This window comes from Ziziphus jujuba, chromosome 3 (assembly GCF_031755915.1).
Source record: "Ziziphus jujuba cultivar Dongzao chromosome 3, ASM3175591v1".
Taxonomy (NCBI): domain Eukaryota; kingdom Viridiplantae; phylum Streptophyta; class Magnoliopsida; order Rosales; family Rhamnaceae; genus Ziziphus; species Ziziphus jujuba.
In genome coordinates this window covers 33,358,111-33,379,728 of record NC_083381.1, presented here as the reverse complement: position 1 = coordinate 33,379,728, position 21,618 = coordinate 33,358,111, and the positions used below count along the sequence as shown (strand labels likewise).

At 34.3% G+C, this 21,618-nt stretch overlaps 1 protein-coding gene and 1 long non-coding RNA gene across 2 annotated transcripts in view; one reads left to right on the top strand and one right to left on the bottom strand.

Annotated features, from left to right (window-relative positions):
- LOC132803192 (uncharacterized) overlaps positions 1–20,626 on the top strand; it is a 34,608-nt gene extending 13,982 nt beyond the window's left edge. Inside the window, exons 3-6 of the mRNA XM_060815469.1 lie at positions 19,462–19,559; positions 19,746–20,031; positions 20,163–20,335; positions 20,445–20,626. Of these exons, the coding sequence (XP_060671452.1) occupies positions 19,462–19,559; positions 19,746–20,031; positions 20,163–20,335; positions 20,445–20,626 (739 nt within the window). The remainder of the gene's footprint in view (positions 1–19,461; positions 19,560–19,745; positions 20,032–20,162; positions 20,336–20,444) is intronic.
- Positions 1,030–2,225, bottom strand: LOC112489068 (uncharacterized). The gene is made up of 4 exons (XR_009638370.1): positions 2,143–2,225; positions 1,520–1,788; positions 1,342–1,440; positions 1,030–1,233 (listed from the first exon to the last, which is right to left on the bottom strand). It is a non-coding gene; the product is annotated as an uncharacterized LOC112489068 (long non-coding RNA).
- Positions 20,627–21,618: the final 992 nt, after the last annotated feature.

Here is a 21,618-nt window from a genome sequence, read left to right as displayed (position 1 = left end):
TTGTTTTCAAAAGTATTTACTTTACTTTAATTTTTATTATCTTTATTTGTTTATTATCTACTTATTTACTTATTTACTTATTTAATTATTTAAAATATTTACTAATAGTTCTAAAATATAATTATGAAAAAATCGCTGCTTCCATATTTGTATATTGATACGTAATTATTTGGTTTTTAGATACACCATATAGTAATGGTATCTTTGATATATATATATATATATATATATATATATATATATATATGAATTGATTTCAATATACATATTATATATATAGTCATTCTTTGTAAGCTATTATAAGCGAAGGTAGGCAAATATTTTGCAGCAATGGTATTAGTTATCTTCCACATAATCAAAGGATGACAAATTACACTTAGTTATCCTATAGGAGCTAAGGCGATGGAGAGTACATGGATATTCTCACTACAAGAAAATCAACTTTTGCCGACAAAACATTATTGTAAGGAAAAAGCAAAAATTCATCGATAAAACTTTTACCGATGAAAATAACTTCGTCGGCCATTTCATTGCCTATATGGCATCTAGAATGGTATTTACCGATGAAATTTTCGTTTCATCGGTTTACACTTTTTCCGACAACATTACTTTTTCTCACCAATAAATTGTTGTATAAATTCTCTCATTTTGCTCATTTCTTCTTCATACTTTAACATCCTTTCTTCATACTCATCTTTCAAACTTGACATCCGCTCTTCGTTTTGTTGCTTATATGAATCATACTCTTCTTCCAAACTAGATATTCGCTCATGCAAAACAATTGTATCCGGTGACGGTTGTCTTTTACGAGAACATGATATTGGTTTTAGACCGTATCCCATACCGGATATATATCCTGCTCTAGTTCCCAAAACTTCATCAGCAATTGCATCCTCATTTTATTGTCTCCAATCCTTCCTCAAATAGTTGTGTTTGTCTTTGATGTAACAATGGTTATGAATATATTTTGATATACAAATTTACCAATAATTTGTAAGATGTTAACTAAGAAACCCAAGGTTATATGATCAGACTAAATTAACAAAATAATAATAGTTTAGCTTAGGAAGGCAATGTAAGTAAGGTGTCTCTTAGTTTGGGAGGACAAATGTAGAAAATCATTTACTTACATATCTTTGTTGAGCTGTCTCATTGATCCAATCTTTTTTATCATGATAATGCATATCATGAAAAAAAATCCACCTGTCCTTGTGTTCGTCATTCAGGAAGATTCTGCTTATTCATAACAAGTTAGTTCACATAAAATGAATAATTCAGCATATTGTTAATATTAAATTTTTTATACATAGAATTTTTGAAAAATTTTAAATACATATATACCTTTGATTTTTCTTGAAGATGATATACAAAGGGTTTCGATCCTCCATAGTGGTTATACGGCACATTTGCACGATTTTTTTTGTTTACTTGCGAACGATGCTGCACATGAAACAATACCTTTAATAAATTTGAAAGTATGATTTAATAACCATAAAAATATTAAAAATTAATCACATACCAAATTATTCGGTCCAGTGTTGCTCGTGGATGCCACTTGTTCTTCTTCATGGAACACCCAATTTACATATAATTTAGAAAACCCATACCTATAAATATGTTTATGTACAACCTCAATGGGTTTACAATAGGCATTAAGACAATTACGGCATGGGCAACGTGTCTTCCCTCATCGTCCAAATGTTGTTTAGCAACTTTAATAAATGATGCTACCCCTTCAACATAATCTCTAGAAAGTCAATTTGGAAGACCAGTCCAACTTTTATCCATCTATTTCATACAGCAAAGATAATCATAGATCCACCCCATTTAGGCATCAATAAAAAATGTGGCATGGTTGAAATAACAATGCCTATTGAAAACCAACATTATCTAACAACAAAACCATTAATATGTATTCAACACTTTCTATTCAGTGAATCTTCTATTTAATTTATTTAACAGCAAACTATTCACCTTAAAGCTTTTCAAAAAACATTGATTTCCTCTCTATGAAAGGTTGTTTCTATAAGTACACACACACACATATATATATATATATATATATATATATATATATATATATATATATATATATATATATATATATATATATTTAAAAGTTTTAAGTGATGAGATTCTAACCTCAAAAGTGCATCCGTCAGTTTTAATGCTTTTGCACTTGCTTCTACAATTCGAGATGGTGCCTAAACAAAAATTAAATAAGACATAAGAGTTAGTAGGAACAATAATCACAACTAGCCATGCACACATAAACATCATCATAAGCATCAAATGTATCATATCATACATATAAACATTATCATTCAAGACAGGGGTATTTTAAATTTAGGCTTAAACCTAACATAATCAGGTCTGATTTTCAAAAAGGCATAGACAGTAGAATGCACAATGACCACCTGTGGCAAATGGTAGACAACAATAGTTGAGAGAAAATAGTACCAACAGCAGGAGACAAAAACAAAGAGGTAGAATAAGACAAATTAAACAATGACCAATCATTAATTGTCAATCATTAATTGACATAGATCCAACTCCAATACATACCAAATGGATAAGTTGTCTTATATGTAGGTAGAAATATATATTTTATGATAAAATGAGAATCATGCTGACAAATCTGTCTTTTTTAATTAAATAGATGACATGATAGGAGGGAAGCAAAGAGACAATCAAGACCCTTTGTTAGGGGCCTTGCAAGTATTGGAAAATACTGTCAATTGGGCACGGTAAGTAGCAGCTAGCCTTCTTGTTAATTATCTAAACGGCAATACCACTTTATTCTCCACATTTAACATACTATTTTATGGATGAATTCAAGACAACTGTCAGCAAGTTACTTTCACATGCTTTTTTGATGAAGCTGCCATTACTAGACCAGATCAACAGCTGGGCCGGCCTAAGGAATATGTGGGGCCCAAAAAACAAACAAATAAAACAGTCTTATTGCCCTAAAAAACCACCAAACTTCTCAAAATCCCTCCAAAACTCTCAGCAGCCAATACAGTTAAAACAGGTAGCAAAATATTAAAATTTATGACAAAATTTATGCCTTTAGGAAATAGCTATTCAAAACTTAGTAGCTGAGTGATATAAAAGAAAGCAATTTAATCACAAAACTCCAACCACATTCATTCCATTTTCTATTTTGTCCATCTCTAATTCTCACTTTATAAAAAGCCTCAGAACAGAGTCCACGGTTCCCTTCTCAAACCCAAAATACCAACTTTTAGAAAACTAACTCTAGGTTTGAGCCTTACAATGATATTGATATGAGAGATTAATGAGTCCTGCAAGCAAATTCTGCAATCGCTACCCACCACCATCTAAATGAACAAGTATCCCCAACGACCTCATCTTATAAGCACTCGTAATTGAAGTATATGACTTTCAAAGTATCCAAATAATAACTGGGGAAAAATTGACCAAATCTGGTCAGTCTATCCTAAATATCCTAATCCTTAAAAATTATCAAATGGACCTTTGGGATAAAGTTGTGGGAATGACCAAATGCAAGTTATACATCACCAAACAAAAGGGGCTCATAGCAATATCCCCACAAAAAAAAAAAAAAAAAAAGAGAACAAAACCAACCTGCAGAACAGCGACGACCCAATCGGGGCCTGACACGGCAACTAGCAGATCGATCAGCAACATGCAAAAAAAAAGAAAAAATAAACAAAAAAGAAAATCGGATTTCAGAAATTTGAAGAGAAATGTTGTGGTTCTCTGACCACTTTAGAGAAGAAATATGATAAGAAAAATAAAAAGAATTCTATTACTCTCTTGGAAATAGAATACAAAAATAAAAAACTTCTCTCGTGGAGATTCTCACGTGGAACCTCTCTCTACACTGTCAAATTCTCTCTGGAATTGCTCACTCTTCTCTCAAGCTCTCTCTGGAACTTAAACACTCTCTCTCTCGGAGTTTTCTCTCAATATTCCTCACTTGGGATAATATTGAGCTTGCTCTCTTGGCTTGCTTGCATGCAACGGGATGGAGCCTATTTATAGGCTTACAAAGTCGGTTGCATGGCCACAATCTTCAACAGCTTCTGACAGTAGCCCACAATTGTTGAGCAATCCATTTTCGATGTTAAATGCAGCAATGGCCATTGTCAAAAATGGTGGCTGTGCAATCTTCACACTGTTGGTGCAGTGGTGGTGAGCATGGACTTCACAATTCTCCCCCTCCAGCCGCATTTAAACTGATGGTCATCTACCATCCATTCCGGCTATGTCTCTGCATAGCTTCAGCTTCTCTTGAGCAACAACTTTTGTTAGCATATCTGCTGGATTCTCTTTTGTGTGGATCTTCATCAGTTTCAGCAACTGTTGATCTATTACTTCGTGTATCCAATGATAGCGGATATCAATGTGCTTTGTACGGGAATGATACATTGAGTTTTTGCTCAAATCCATGGCACTTTGGTTATCACAATGTATCTTGTAGTCTTCTTGCTTGATGCCCAATTCTGTGAGAAAACGCTTTAACCACAACATTTCCTTACCCGCTTCCGCTGCGGCAATGTACTCTGCTTCAGTAGTGGATAAAGCAACACACGTTTGCAATCTTGACTTCCATGACACAGCTCCCCCCGCAAAAATGTAGAGATAACCTGATGTAGACTTTCTATTATCAGGGTCTCCGGCCATATCTGCATCTGTATAGCCTTCTAAGATTGGATCACCTCCCCCGTAACACAAGCACAGCTTCGATGTACCTTTAAGATACCTGAGAATCCATTTAACTGCTTCCCAGTGTTTCTTTCCAGGATTTGAAAGAAATCTGCTCACAACACCTACTGCATGAGCAATGTCTGGTCTGGTACACACCATTGCATACATCAAACTTCCTACCGCTGAAGAATATGGTACTGAAGCCATCTCCTCTATCTCTTCTTTGGATGAGGGGCACAATCTCTTACTCAACTTGAAATGATTTGCAAGTGGAATGCTGACCGGTTTGGCTTTATCCATGTTTAATCTCTTTATTACCCGTTCAACATACTTCTCTTGAGATAGCCATAACCTTCTATTCTTCCTGTCTCGGATTATTTGCATTCCCAAAATTTGTTGAGCTGGTCCTAAGTCTTTCATATCAAAGGACTTAGACAATTCTTTCTTCAGCTGACTAATCTTCATTGCATCTTGTCCAACGATCAACATGTCGTCCACATATAGCAAAAGTGCAATGAAGTTTCCACCTGAAAATTTTTGAATATAAACACACTGGTCTGCTGCAGTCCTTTTATAACCTTGACTCACCATAAACGAGTCAAACTTCTTATACCATTGTCTTGGTGCTTGCTTGAGGCCATACAAGCTCTTCTTCAGCTTGCATACGAGGTTTTCTTTCCCTGAAAACTCAAATCCTTCTGGCTGCTCCATGTAGATTTCTTCATGTAAATCACCGTGAAGAAATGCTGTCTTCACATCCATCTGTTCAAGCTCTAGGTTTAGACTTGCTACTAAAACAAAAATGACTCGAATTGAAGTCATTTTTACCACTGGTGAAAAAATCTCATCAAAGTCAATTCCTTTCTTCTGAAGAAATCCTTTGACCACCAATCGGGCTTTGTGTTTCACCACCTTTCCACTGCCATCTTTCTTGAGCTTGAACCCATTTATTCTTTAGTGCCTTCTTTCCTGTTGGAAGCTCAACCAACTCATAAGTATGATTTTTCTGTAAGGATTCCATCTCATCTTGCATTGCTTGCAGCCACTTTTCCTTCTTTTGATGAGAAACAGCTTCCTGGAAACTCTCTGGCTCCCCTTCTTCAGTAAGCAGAATATACTCAGATTCTGGAAATCTCTTTGATGGAATTCGGCCTCGCTCAGATCTCTGAACTTGTAAACCATTGGTTTCAGGAGATGTACCATCATCTAACCGCTGTGATGGCCCTGCAGCTGCTTGAGAGGATTGAGTCTCCCCCTGCTCAATATCCCCTTCTTCCTCCTGGTCTGCTTCTGGTATATCTTCATGCACCTCATTATCCTCTGTGGCTATTTGTCCTGGTGCTGGATTAGAATAAAAATTCTCGGCACTAGAACTACAATTAGGAGACATTCTGGGCTTTTCAATGTCTTCCATTGTCTGGTTTTCATGGAATACTACATCCCTACTTCTAATAACCTTCTTTGTTTTCAGGTCCCATAACCTGTATCCGAATTCTTCATCTCCATATCCTATAAAGATGCATGGAGTAGATCTTGCATCGAGCTTCTGTCTGAGCTCTTTGGATACATGTACATAAGCTAAACAACCAAATACTCTTAAATGAGAGTAGGAGGGAATCTTACCCGACCACACTTTCTCCGGAATTTCAAAATTCAACGGTACTGACGGTGATCTGTTGATTAAATAGCAGGCGGCACGAACAGCTTCTTCCCAAAATGGCTTTGGCAGCTTAGCCATACTGATCATACTTCTGACCTTTTCTATAATGGTTCGGTTCATTCTTTCGGCTATTCCATTATGTTGTGGGGTGCGAAGGACCGTCTTCTCATGTCGAATGCCGTGTCTTCTGCAGTAGGCATCGAACTCCTTGGAAGTATACTCGCCTCCATTATCTGAGCGGAGACATTTCAGCTTCTTTCCTGTTTCACGCTCTACCATGGTATGAAATAGTTTGAAGTAATCCAATACCTGGTCCTTTGTCTTCAAGAAATATACCCACACCTTCCAAGAAGCATCATCAATGAAGGTCAGGAAATATTTGTTGCCACCTAATGATTCCACCTCCATGGGACCACAAACATCAGAGTGCACCAGACTAAGCAACTCTGATCTTCTCAATGCAGAGGAACTGAAGGAGACTCTATGTTGCTTACCAAATAAGCAGTGACTACAAGGATCTAGTTCAGCATCCTTGCAAACAGTGATAAGCTTCTTCCTTGCCAAAGTGGACAATCCTTTTTCACTCATGTGACCGAGTCTCTGGTGCCACAGATTTTGAGACGCCTCTCCTTCTGCAATATTGAGGCTATCTGCACATATCTTCACATGAGTCTTGTACAGCATTCCACAAATATGTCCTCGGGCTACAACTATGGCACCTTTCGTCATTTTCCATGTGCCTTTGCTGAAGTAGTTGTCATAGCCTTGCTTGTCTAATGCTGCTCCCGAAAGTAGATTAAGCCGAAGGTCTGGAACATGACGGACATCCTTCAAAGTGATTGTACAACCAACATTCGTTTTTATCTGAATATCACCAGTTCCCATAATCTTTGCGAAACTGGAATTTTCCATCTTTACCGTACCAAAGTCTCCTGCTTTGTACGTTTTGAAGAAATCTCTGTGTGGAGTGACATGGTAGGATGCTGCAGTATCAACTATCCACTCAACATCTTGGGCTGATATATGAAGGCATGTCTCTTCTTCGGTGGAGCAGAGCGCCACTTCTCCTGTAACAGTGACTAGTGTCTCTCCATCCTTCTTCGGCTGATTACCTTGGAGTCTCTGCTCTCTCAACAACTTTCTACAGTTCTTCTTCATGTAACCCTCCAGGCCACAATGATAGCACTTATACGATGATTTTCTGCCGTCTGTAGATCTGCCTCTGCTCTTGCTCCTGCCTCTCCCCCTATCTCGACCACCTCTTTGCTGTCTTCCTCTCTCTGTGACGAGGGCATGTGACTGATCCATGCCAATGTCCTTTCTCCTGGCCTCTTCATTAAATAGGGCATCCTTAACCATAGACATAGTAAGTTTGCCATTCGGGGCCGAATTGCTGAGAGAGACTACCAATGTCTCCCAACTGTCTGGAAGAGAGCTTAGAAGTATGAGGGCCTGATCCTCATCCCCTAGTTGATAATCCACAGCAGATAGTTGATTTACCAAGCTCTGGAACTCACTGGTATGCTCGGCTACAGAAGTTCCACTCTGTAATTTTAGATTTACCAATCGCTTAAGCAACAGGGCTTTGTTCCGAGCAGTCTTGGCCTGGTACATGTCCTCCAATTTTGTCCAGAGGGCATATGCATCCGTTTCCTTCGCTACATGATGGAAGACACTGTGATCGATCCATTGCCTGATCTGACCGATCATTTTCTTGTTTAATTTCTTCCATTCTGCTTCTTTGCTGGGATTGGGGTTTTCTCCTTTAGCTTCTATAGGATCAAACAGATTCTTACAATTGAGGAGATCTTCCATCCGAGGTCTCCAAAGTGTATAATTTGTGGCAGTGAGCTTAACCATAGCTCCCGAAGATGATTCTTCCATTGACATTATGGCTTGACCAAAAATGGAGCTGAATTTGGCAAAACGGAGTTAACCGTTGCGTCCGGAACGGCCGAAAATGGTGGACTTGACTCTTCCGGGGTCAAAATATAATTACCAGAAATTTTGGGGCAAAAATGTAATTTCACAAAACTTCTGGGTCAACCTGTAAATACAGAAACTACATGGGTCAATATGTAATTTCCAACAATTCAGGGGCTGTTCCATAATTTCAGAAAATTTTGATGACGTGGCAGATTATGTTGACGTGTCAACACGTGGCAGATGATGTGTAGGCTGGCGTGGCTGACGACATGTCGGCTGGCGTGGCAGATGACGTGGCTTGGTGCGCTGACGTGTCTGCTGACATGGTCGTCTTCAACCTCTAGACGGCGCATGTGGCGCGTGAGGCGCGTGAACTACTGCAGAAAACTTCAGGCGGCGCGTGCGGGCGTGTGAGACGCTGCGTTTCTCTCCGGCGAACTTCGTTGTTCTCTTCTCGTCGGGTACTTTCACCTGGTATTGTCAAATTAATTATTTGAGCAACTTTTCGAAACACCAACTTGAAGAACAGTAGCTCTGTTTCTTCAAATTTTCAACCCAAGCTCTCGACCTGGAGCTCTGATACCACTTGTTGTGGTTCTCTGACCACTTTAGAGAAGAAATATGATAAGAAAAATAAAAAGAATTCTATTACTCTCTTGGAAATAGAATACAAAAATAAAAAACTTCTCTCATGGAGATTCTCACGTGGAACCTCTCTCTACACTGTCAAATTCTCTCTGGAATTGCTCACTCTTCTCTCAAGCTCTCTCTGGAACTTAAACACTCTCTCTCTCGGAGTTTTCTCTCAATATTCCTCACTTGGGATAATATTGAGCTTGCTCTCTTGGCTTGCTTGCATGCAACGGGATGGAGCCTATTTATAGGCTTACAAAGTCGGTTGCATGGCCACAATCTTCAACAGCTTCTGACAGTAGCCCACAATTGTTGAGCAATCCATTTTCGATGTTAAATGCAGCAATGGCCATTGTCAAAAATGGTGGCTGTGCAGTCTTCACACTGTCGGTGCAGTGGTGGTGCGGCTGGACTTCACAAGAAATTCAAAGTGATATTCGAAGAAGCAAATGGGTTTGTTTCAACCTTTCGAGATGAGCAGCTGATTTGATTCAACCCAAGTTTTGAAGGGAGAAAGTGGGTTTGCGGTGGAATTGTTTTTCAACCTTTCGAGATGAGCAGCTGATTTTGACAGAAGAAAACAACGAAAAAAAAAAAAAGTGGGGAAAGGAGAAGGAGATGCAACGAAGATGGAGAGAAAATAGTGGGTTAGATGCATGCAACGAAGTGGGTTTGCGGTGGTACTGTTTTTTAATTTATTTTTCCATGTCACTGGCGGGACTTGTGAGGCGGGATGTGAGGAGAGGGGGAGGGGCGCGAAATTTTTTTCTATTGCCGAGGAATTTGTTAAAATGTCGGCAAACAAGTTCAAATATTTACCGAGGGAAATATATTTCGCCGGCATTAGCTCCTAACAATTCCCAATACATAATATATAAATACATTCAAAATGAATAAAAGCAATTGCCAAATAAATAAAATATAGATTTCACAAACAAATATTTACGAGTGTTTTTAAAAAACAATGAAATACTTGTAATGTAAGAAGTATATGTGCTCTCCATCACTAAAATGTAACATAGAATACAATTGAACTTCAAATTTAATTTTAAGCTAAGATAAAAAAATAACTTAATTATATGTATGGTAGTTCAATTTAATTTTTATCTTACGACTTCTAAAGTAATACTATACTGTTAATAATAATACTATGTATATAGTCTTATATAATTATAATACTAACTATAAAGCAACCTACGATATTTAATTTTGTAAACATAAAAAAATTTATATCCACATATCATAAAAAGCCCAAACCAAAAATACAAAAAATATATGGAATTTTTCCGAAAAACTAGATTTTACCAAATGTTTATTCCATTACCAATAAAAAGAAATGAAGTATTTAGAATAGTACTAACTTATATATATATATGTATCATCTTTAGTTTAATTTATACGCATAGTAGTACTATACTAATAACAATAATATATATATATATTTATGTCGATCTAAATATATAGTTGCATATAATTATATATCAGACTAACTAATAAGTACTGCTGTTAGTTTATTTTTAATATAAAAATTTACAAATATATGTCATAAAATTCCTATGTTAATGAAAAGATTAAATATATGATCATTTTCCCAAAAAATACATTATTTGAAATAAAATATCCACAACTTTTACCAACAAAATTGTTAAATTTCATTGGCAAACAAAATTTTATTTGCCGAAAGAAGTTTATTCCATCACAAAAAAAGAGGTACGTAGAAGATAACAATTAAATGAAATTTAGGATACAAAGTAATTTATATGTTTAAAACTTTAAAAATCTAAAACAAAGCCATGCCGTTGGTATGTAAAATTTTGTTTGCAAATTGTTTTGTTTGTTTGTTTGTTTTTTTTTTTTTTTTAACTCTCTACCATAATTTAAATACATCACATAATAATAATAATAATTCAATAATATATTTTTTTAGGATTTAAACCTTTTACTTAATACTTTGTAATTGTAAGGTTTAATTTTTTTTTTCCCATTTCAACGAATTTTTCCGACGAATTTCAATTTGGTCGGTAATGGTGTTTTTATCAACAAACTTTAAATTTGTTGGTAAAAGTAACTACCTTTTCCGATGAATAACAAAACCGTTGGTAAATAGTTCCTATTTTTCCGACAATTTTAAGGAATCGTTGGTAAAAGACAGTACAATACCTGCAAAATTGTGATTTTTTCGTTAAAAATATTATATTGGCCGACAAATTTTATTATTCGTCGCCAAAAGTACAACTTTTACCAAGAATATAATTTTCGTTGATAAATATTATCTTTTGCGACGATATTTGTTTTCGCCGATAAAACTTTCATCGCTAAATGCTCATTTTCTTGTAATGTCTATAGGAATAGCATTAGCCACTCTCTTATTATGTGGGATAGTAGGTTGTTTAGCACCGGCACATTTAGAACTCTAGACAGACTCTTTCCCCCCATTTTTCAAGTACTGCTGGGACACCATGCATCATTTGGCAACACTGTTATATCGTATGATACACTAGGTGTCTTTTCGATACATATATATATATATATATATTATGTGTTAGGTGTATTGTACCGAATTGAGACGACTATGGTCCATGAACGATTTAGTATCGTATTTTTGCTACCTACAAGATCAGTGAGTTGGATGGCTATTATAGGTAACCACCCCTAACTGTATTTGTAGTACGACTACTTATAGCTAATCTTATGGGACTATGTATTGGTATATCATATAGTACATCGGATGTATTTCCGCTATAAGTGTACGATTTAAGTAACATTTCTATTTTTTTTTAATTCCATCACTCTTAATATTATCCATGTTATTCAATTATAATTTAGTATCTATTTATTTTTAGTTCTATTTTATTTGATTATTATTATTATTATTATGACCATCATCATCATCATCGATTACATGATTGTTTTATTCGTCTGAATTGATGTGTGATAGCCCAAACCACTCACAAGCGATATTGTCCTTTTTAGGCCTGGGGAATCCTCTTACAACCCAGCCCTTAAAGTTTTAAAAGGCCTCGCAGGGGAAAGGTATTCACATGCTTATAAGTCATGCTTCGTTCTCCTTTCCAACCGATGTGGACTTTACAATCCTCCCCCTTTGGGGCCTAGCATCCTCGCTTGCACACTGATCCGGGTCTGGCTCTAATACCATCTGTGACAGTCCAGACCACTCACATGCGATATTGTCCTCTTTGGGCATGGGGAATTGTCAAGACCCGTCCAAAATTCCTCACCGGAACCTTAGACAAGTCTTGATCCCAGGGAAACCCTACCGGACCCTCCAATAGAAAATCCGGCAAAACCTCCCCTAAGAGTGCACTGAAAACGCACTTCTATATTCATCCCCTTATTCCTCCCACATTATTACAATATAATTCCACAATTTGTAGCACTCCAAAAGAATAACAGGGAATCAATGCAATATTTAATAAAATGCGTCCAATACAGTATACAAAGCATTTTACAAATAAATTTGAAATTAATACGATGACAGATAAAGAAGTAATACAAGATGAAGAGGAAAAAGGGAAGAAATGCTTCTTGGACTTTCGACAACGAACTGAGACGTTGGGCTCGCCCCGAATGATCAACATCTCCCAACCTGGACCTATGGGAATGGAATTTAAAAACGTTAGATGCTAATCATCTCAGTGAGTGACCCTATCTACTGAACACTTTTAATATTAATAATATAACAAATAAAAGAATTTAATTAATACCGACAATTAAATAGATAAATAAATAATAACAATGGAAAATAATAATTTCTCTCAAAATCCTCACTATTCACTCCGTTGGAAATGTTCCCCTTTTAAAACATTTTCACAAAACCCGATATTCGTATTTCCCGAAAACCAAGGGATCAAACAATTTAATAAACAATAGATAAATACCCCAAATATAAATAAAATGTAATAAAATATAATAAATAATTTTTGAACACTTTGGGGTTTGAAATTTCTATCTGAAAATTTATACTTGACGCACCATACCATATACCAGTGATGCCCTCCGATACCCAGCGTCCCGAGCACCGACTGGCGGGGAGATTAAAGAGAGAAACTTGCAGATAGACCGGTCAGGCGCGTGTGGCTTGTGGTGGCCAGAAACTGGGCAAATCGGCGCTGGAGGGGAAAAATGGCCGTCGCCGGAAAACGCTCTGATCCAGGCGCGTCGCCGGTCTGTTGGCCATGAAATTGTGGGGTTCGACCGGAAATGGAGAGGCGCTCCCATCTGGCCGACGCATGTAGCAAGAATCGGCAGGAAAATTTGACAACTCCGGTGGCCGGTGGTCTTTCTCTCTCCCTTTCTCTCTCCTCTCTCTCTTTCTCTCTCCTCCCCCGCCGTTTTGCCAAAATAAAAGCTACCATGGGTGATACTGTTCATCCACGTGGACCTCTCAGATGTCGACACGTGGCATTTCACTGTTCACCTATTCAAAAATATTAAAATATTACGGTAGTCGGAAAATTTCACATGTCCATAACTTTTTAACCGTACGTCCAAATTAGGCGTGCCGCTAGTCTATGGACTCGTATTGACGAGCACTTTACAACCATACAAAAGTCAAAGAAAAATTCTACAACCATAAAAAGTCAACTCCCGGCACCTTTTAGATAGTTTGAATCTCGACTTGTTTTGCCCATAACTTTCAAATCGTAACTCCATTTTCGACGTGCTACTAGTCTACGAACTCGTGCCAATGCGTACTTCGTAACAGTACCTCAGTCAACCTAGAATTCCATCCAAGTCAAAAAGTCAACTTTTGAACCCTTCTATCAATGATCAAAGTCAACGGTCAACGGTCACCCTCGGTCAAAAAAAGTTGGAAAATTTCCGTTGTACTTTTGAACGGGATGTTACAGGAATCCTCTTACAACCCAACCCTCAAGGTTTTAAAGGGCCTCATAAGGGAAAGGTATCCACATGCTTGTAAGCCATACTTTGTTTCCCTTTCTAACCGATGTGGGACTTCACAGATGACTTTATGGATTTAGAAGTACCTATATAACATTATAAAGTAGCGAAAAAGTTCATACAGTACCGATAATAGAATTCCGAATTAGCTTTCTAGCACATATTTCAAACTTTAGGTAGATATTTCAGCCTTCGGATGGGTATATTAACCTATGAGTAAATTATTTAAATCCTTTGAGAGACTGTATATATATATATATATATATATTCATATTTATGCATATAGATAAAAATATGAATTTACTTTAGTCATGGATAGCGGTTATATTATCGATATTATTGTTGCGATCTTAACTATTCAATTTAAAGTATTAATTTTATATGTTTATTCTAATATAATATATTTAAAGATATCTTACAATTTATTATTTCTTAGCGGCATTGTATCTTTAAATTTTCTAGATTTAGAGGTGTGGTTTGTATGGTTTAGGTTCTAGGATCCAAATTGTCTTTGCTTATTATCAGTATTATTATTATTATTATGATTTTCGTTATAGTTGTATTTGTTATTGTTAAATATATATTATGGACTAGGGATGATTCATATTATTATTTTAACTTATAATTATGCACTAGTAAATATTTATGCAATGCTGAAAATGTATGGAATTATATTAAGTGGGAGTTGTGGATGACTATGAATGTATGGATGTGTGTTTTCCATGCAGTGTTAAATTTAAGAGAAGTTCATTTTACAGGAGAGATATTATTGGATTTTCTGGTAGAACTTTCAATGGGATTTTCCCTAGTTAGGAACATCCAAGAGCTATAATAAAGAACTCCAAAAGGGAGTTGATGGCTCAAAAGCAACCAAATACATCCAAAAAACACTTCAGAAAAAATCCTAGTTACCAATTTTGTCAAAACTTGCAGAAAATTCAATGCCCAAACAAGGAAAAAGGGGTCAGCCTGGATTTCATCATTTTCACCTAAAACCTCATTGTTTGTGACCAAAATGTACCCACAAAACTAACCCCATTCCATCGCATAAATCATTTACAACAATTCTATTATTTCAATTTTCGGTAAAAACAAATATCTCAAAAAAAGAAAAAGAAATTTTACACCATGTGTAATGTAGAAACTAGAAATACAAAGCTGTCTCCATAAACACAACACAATAGGGTTTTCAAAACCTAGTTGATCATCCAAACACAATGCATTCTATTCAACAACCACAATTCTATAAATCCCCCATCTCGATTTGTTTAAACGATTTTCTTAAATGAGTTACCCATGAATCTCACCAAACAAAGATAGTATAATCTAACAAAATGTATGTAGCTTTGATACCAATTGTTAGTGCTTAAAAGAATAAATTAATCAAGATGTTAACATAATGAGCAACAATTCACAACACTATAAATCCAAGATCCATACATATGCATATATTGTATTTTATTATATAAGAAATCATATATACCAAACTTTAAGCACTGTTTCTATGTTTATTGTTTTTTTTTTTTGTGGCAGGAATAATGTAATTAAAATTGAATGGCAATGTTTAAAAATTAGTATTTCTAATATCTTATCTAATAAAATACAGTATATGCACATGTGTAGATCTTGGATTTATAGTGCTATGAATTGTTATTTATTATGTTAACATGTTGATTGACTTATTGTTTTAAGCACTAACACATAGCAAATTAATGTGTTGTCTTCTAGATACTTTATACCATGTTTCCCACGAAGAATCCTATATTCACTCACTGGATTAATTAGTTTATTATATTATATGCATTCGATTTTTGTTCATTCTAGTTTTGCAGATTGTAAAATACAAAAGAGATTTTCCACCTGCCGATATTATTCGTTGAAGGACGAGTCATACCATTTATGGCCTCCAGCTTTAGACACACGGGTATCTTATATTTTTCCTTATCAAGGTTAGAAAAGCAATGTGTATTATTTTGAATAATAAAATATTTAAACCATTTCTGATGGTAAACGTAGGTTACTATAGTGTTGGGGTGAGAAGGTTATGACCAAGAGCAAGCTAGCTTGAAGTGTTAGCAACAAGCAAGCTTTTGGTGATGCTCTTGGGAATGGTTGTGTGTGAGTTGTGTTTTTAGGTTTTGGTTATGGTGTTTTCTAGTTTTTAGGGTTCCTAGAGTGTTCTAAGGTGTTGAAGAAGAGATAAGAAGAAGGGGACCACGTTGCTTTTGAAAAATGAGGCTTAGATGTATAGCCATTTCATTCATTTTACTATATAAGCTTGAAATTACAACTAGTTCACACATGCCAAGCATGTGAGCTTACAAAATGAGTAAAATATTTGAAATTTAAAAAGTAAAATGGTCAACACCTAACTTTTCATACACAAAAGAGTCAAAATCCAGCTGCAACATGTCTATTCCAAATATAGAAAAAAGTGGCACATGGTTTGAACTAAGTTCCTATTGTTTAACTAGTTTGGGTAAACAACCAAACTAGCTTCACCTACTTAGTTTCCCTTTGTATCTGCTTATGAAATTTGGTTTGAAGCATCCTTGGTCATCAATAAATATTGTTCCAAGAGCTAGGAAAGTTTTGGAACCGGATCATGGGCCAAACAGCTCCAAAACTGGCCCATACTCTGCATACTGGGCCTATCAGATACAGCAATCTGTTTGGAATAGAAAATGGACTTTCCCATGTCATTTGGACCTGAAATTTGAACCATAGTCTTTTATATATGTCTGTAGACATCCCTCAAAATTTCAGCCCAAAACTCCATTTGAAACCTGAGATATAAGATAAATAGTGGAACTATGTTGCTGGAAATTATGAATCCAGCACCATAGGCATTTCAAGCATAACATTCCTACTCTTTTGTGCATAATTTTGCCTATACTTTTGCATACATAACTTAGGCACAAAACATTATCAAAATATACCTTGCATAAATTAAAAACATACAAATAAAAAAAAATATACTCATAAAAGGAAAGGATTTGATACCAAGGTGTGCATGCTAGCCCGTGACATGCACCATCAAGTGGCAAAATTGCCACACTTCAACATATAGATGTGGTATAAAAATTAATATTTTGAATTTATGTAACATAAATACAAAGACAATTATAGAATTGTTTTCTAACAATTTTATGCATAAACTTATTTATAACTATTAATTAATTATTTATTTTAGTAGTTTATCAATTATTTTTAACGAATTGATGCTTTAATAAAAAAATTATTTTTTAAAAAGATTTTAGAATGTGTAACAGACCTTTCAAATGTAGAAATCCATCTAAACAATATATATATATATATATATATATATATATATATTTACTTACAACATCAATTTAACAATTTAATAGGATGTTTAAAAACATTAAAGAAGAACTTTTTAAGTGGTCACCTATTTTTTTAGAGGTGGCAAAAAATATAAATAGTTTTTTTAATTATATATCATATAGGATTTTTACTATTTTTTGTGCACATAAATTGTTTTTGGAAACAAAATATTAGATAAATTCTTAAATTTTAAAAATTCAAAATTCAAAATTTCATTTCCATCTTACAAAACTATTATATAAAAAAAGTTGTTTTGGAAAATGTTATTAGATGGACTTTTAATTTTTTATTTTATTTTCACGGTTTATTTAAAAAAAAACAAAAAAAAAAATATTCTAGACTTGGTTTCTTGTAGAGGAATAGACCGTCTGGCCTAGCCCATATACTATTTGGATATTAGAACCGGCCAATATTTAAATTGTTAGCTTCGCCTTCAAGGTATTATCTCTCTCCACTGTGTGACCGAGCTCTCTGCTGTCTTAGGCGACCAACAATGAAGTCGGGTACGTACTTTCTTTCCCTCTTTCAAAAACTTTTCAATCCTTGAATTTATGGGTTTATTAGTATGAAATCTATAGTTTCATTAAAAAAAAAAAAAAGGGGAGTATGTCAGTTTTAGTTTTTAATTTTTCTTTTTCCATTGAAATTTGTCCTCTACAATATCTACATGTATGTGTGTGTGTGTATATATATATATATATATATATGTATATGGAAAAGCGACTAAATATTATTATTTTTTTCATTATCATTTTTTTTTTTTTTTTTTGGTTCTGATAATATAATATGGATATTCCTAGCTCTTCGTTAAAATTTATTATTTTAAAAAAGAAGCTTTTTTAGTATTAGAGTTTTATAGGACAAATTTGATGTTGAATCCGTCTGACGTTGTCTATTTAACTTTCTGATTATTCAAACGTTTGATTAATGCTAATAGGTTCTTCCATCTTTTTTTACAGCTATTTATCTATTTTGCTTATCATTTTTCAATGTTTTGTGTGATTATCGTAAGCAAAATTTACCATTAAGTTAATCCCGTGTAAGGACCAGGGGACAACTATACATATATATATATATATATTACTTTTGGCTATGCTAAGAAATTTTTCAAGGCCTTCCATGACTGATCAAGAAGAGGAAAACCAATATGTTTGAGTATAAGCATCCATTTTTACTAATAAAAGTATGCAAATATTTTTATCTTTCGTTTCTCTCATTGTGTAAAGCTGAGAATCTAAAAACAAGGGAGGCTAAAAAGTATACAGCTTTATTGTTCCAGCGGATGAGATAAATGCTAATTGATTGCTTACAAAAAATTGTTGCATTATATATATATATATATATATATATATATACATATAATATGGATATTACTGCAACGTATTAGCTTCGAATTCATTACATTATAGAGAAAATGCCGTCATCAACAATACATTGATTGAACATGTCTTTCTGCTGTTACATTATTAATTAGGGTCAGTTACCCGTTTACGGATATGAGAAAATTATGAACAAATGATAATAAAATAATAAAATGGACTTACATTCTAATCAACGTTAAGTTATTTATATCCAAAAAGCTATAAGCTCTTAGATCGAAGGTGCAAAAATTTACCACTACCAAGCTAAAAGTAAATATTTATTTGGTCAAGTAGTTTCCAAGAACAACAATGTTGAACTTGAAATTGATGCCTTATTAACACACATGCATAACCCATTGAAGAAAACCTGTAGTTAGTCTTACAGAAGGACGTCATATTCCATAGGATTCGTTTGAAAATATTGGTGAAATAATGTATTATGCAGCAGTAAAGAGACCTATATTTCCTCATTGGCCCTGTTTATTATTTTATTTTCTGCATTTTTTTTTTTTATCATTAATGTTTTGCAGAGATTTTCCACCTGCTGATTATTCACTGAAGGTAGACTCATACACCTTGCTTTTGGAATCAAAGATAGAAAAATATGATACCCATGTCTTTGAAGCTGGAGGCCATAAATGGTATTGGTTCTGTACTATGTATCTTTCTCTGAGCTATTGGTCTGCGTTCTAACTTCTAACTTATTACCAAAAAATAAAAATGAAAGTTCTAACTTATAACTAATAAATAAGCATTGTTTGAAAGTTTGTTTCACTTGATTCGTCCATTAAATTGTATAACAAACGGTTTAAAAGGTTATTCTTCTTATTTTAGCATCTTATTTAGGATTTCAGTTTTAGCCAGTCAATAAAGTAATAATGGTACCTTTTTATAATATTTTAGTTTCTTTTACAGGAGAATATCCTTTTACCCAAATGGAGACAAGAAGAATAATGGGAATGGCTACATCTCCCTTTACTTGAGAATTGTTGAGACAGACACTTATGCTTCTGGTTGGGAGGTCAATATTAACTTTAAATTTCTTGTTTGTGACCAAAAGGAGGACAAATATTTAACCATCCAAAGTAAATCCCTCCGATTTGTTATAAGCAAAAATGTGTTTGCACACACACACACACACACACACGTCATTTTTATTGGTATCATTCTACCTTTAATGTTTTGATTTGTATATATAGATGGTAATGGAGCTATCAGGCGTTTTCATGCAATGAAGAAAGAATGGGGAATTGCACGATTGCTTCCACTTGAAACGTTTAAAAACCCTTCTTTAGGATATCTGGTTAATGACTCATGTGTATTTGGGGTAGAGGCTTTTGTTATTAACTACACTGGAAATTGGGAATCTATATCCGTGGTTAGGGAGCCAAAAAATGGCACTTTTACTTGGAAAATCGAGAACTTCTCCAACTTAGATCAACCTTGCTATTACTCTCAAGCGTTTAATGTTGAAGGAGTAAATTGGTATGCACTTTGTACTGACTTTTCTTTTTACTCACTCTTTCTCTTTTCTTTTTGGTTGGTTATAGTACAATCTTATGAGCTAGATAATGACTTTTTCTTTCTTTTTTAATTTCTAATTTCAATTTTTTCAGGAAGCTATTGGTTTACCCAAATGGCAACGGTAGAGCAAAGAACAAATCAATCTCAATTTTCTTATCATTGGCAGATTGGGGAAGTTGTCAAATGCAGGAAGCAGTCTATGCAGAATTCAAATTGCGATTATTGGACCAAGTCAATGGTAAACATGTTGAACGCAATGTTGATGGTAATTTTTCTTTCCCCACAAAATTTACAAAATGTTCTTTAATAATATTCTGCATTTTGCACTCCTTTGATTGACTAAATTTAATTTGCTACTATTTTTCACTTTACAGAGTCCTACTGCTTCAAGGGCAATGTAGTTGGCTACGGCTTAGGTTATCCAAGTTTTATGTCATTGAGTGATCTCCGTGATGCTTCTAAAGGGTTCATTGTGAAGGATACTCTGATTGTCGAAGTTGACTTGCGTTTTATTTCCGTGTCTAATGTTTCAAGCAAAAAGGAAAAAGTAAATTAAATAGACCAGATCTCCTACTTCCTAGGAACCCACTTAATTTTTCAAAAAACGACTCCCAACTTTTCAAGGAATTAAAATTCCTTTTGTGGAGAGTTTTCTAAAAGGTTACTTTATATACAATTTCCCTCTTTTTTATCATTGATGACCTCAATTGGCCTGCACCAAGGGAATTTTTTATACCCTTTACTTCCAAAACTCTACTTTGATAAATTTGTTAAAAGATTTTTATACATATAAAAGTTTGATATGTTGCTAACCTATTTTACACTGAGATTAATTAATGCTAGAGTTACAATCTAATTTGTTAAGATATCTCTGCTAATAAAATAATATGGTTTGTTATTTTTCAATTAAATATTGTAGTATTAAATCTAAGGGTTGTTATTATTCCTGGTTTTTAAATATTAATTAACGTTGTACTGTTTTAGCATGTATGTACAGTAGCATAGCATGTACGTACAGCAGTATAGTTTCGATATATCTATGTAAGGTGGGAATAAGCTTCTAATAAATCAAAACTATAGCTATATGTATTTTATAAATGTATATCCTCTTAATTAAACCATTGGGTATAGAAAGTACTGGCATCAGGGCTTCCTATGGCTATCTTTTGATAAAAGACAACTTTCATTTGAAATATATATTATCCTTAAAAAAAAAAAAAAAAAAAAAAAAGAAGATTATTATTATTATTATTAATATATCCAAATCCCCTACCTCCAATATTTTCTATTAAAACTGTAATTTTCCCTGGTATAAAATCCTTCCAACGTAATTATGTGAAATAGGGTCACATGGGACTCTTGGGAAATTTTTCCTTTTTTTTTTTTTTTAAATAGAATGTTTAAGACTTATAAGATGTTAAAAAAAAAAAAACCAAAGACATAAATTTATATAGGAGAGGAGTTCCAAATTGAAAGGTTTTTTTAATAAAAGAAATTGAAAGATAAAAAAATATAAAAAGAGGTAGTGACTCTGGTTTTTTTTTTTTT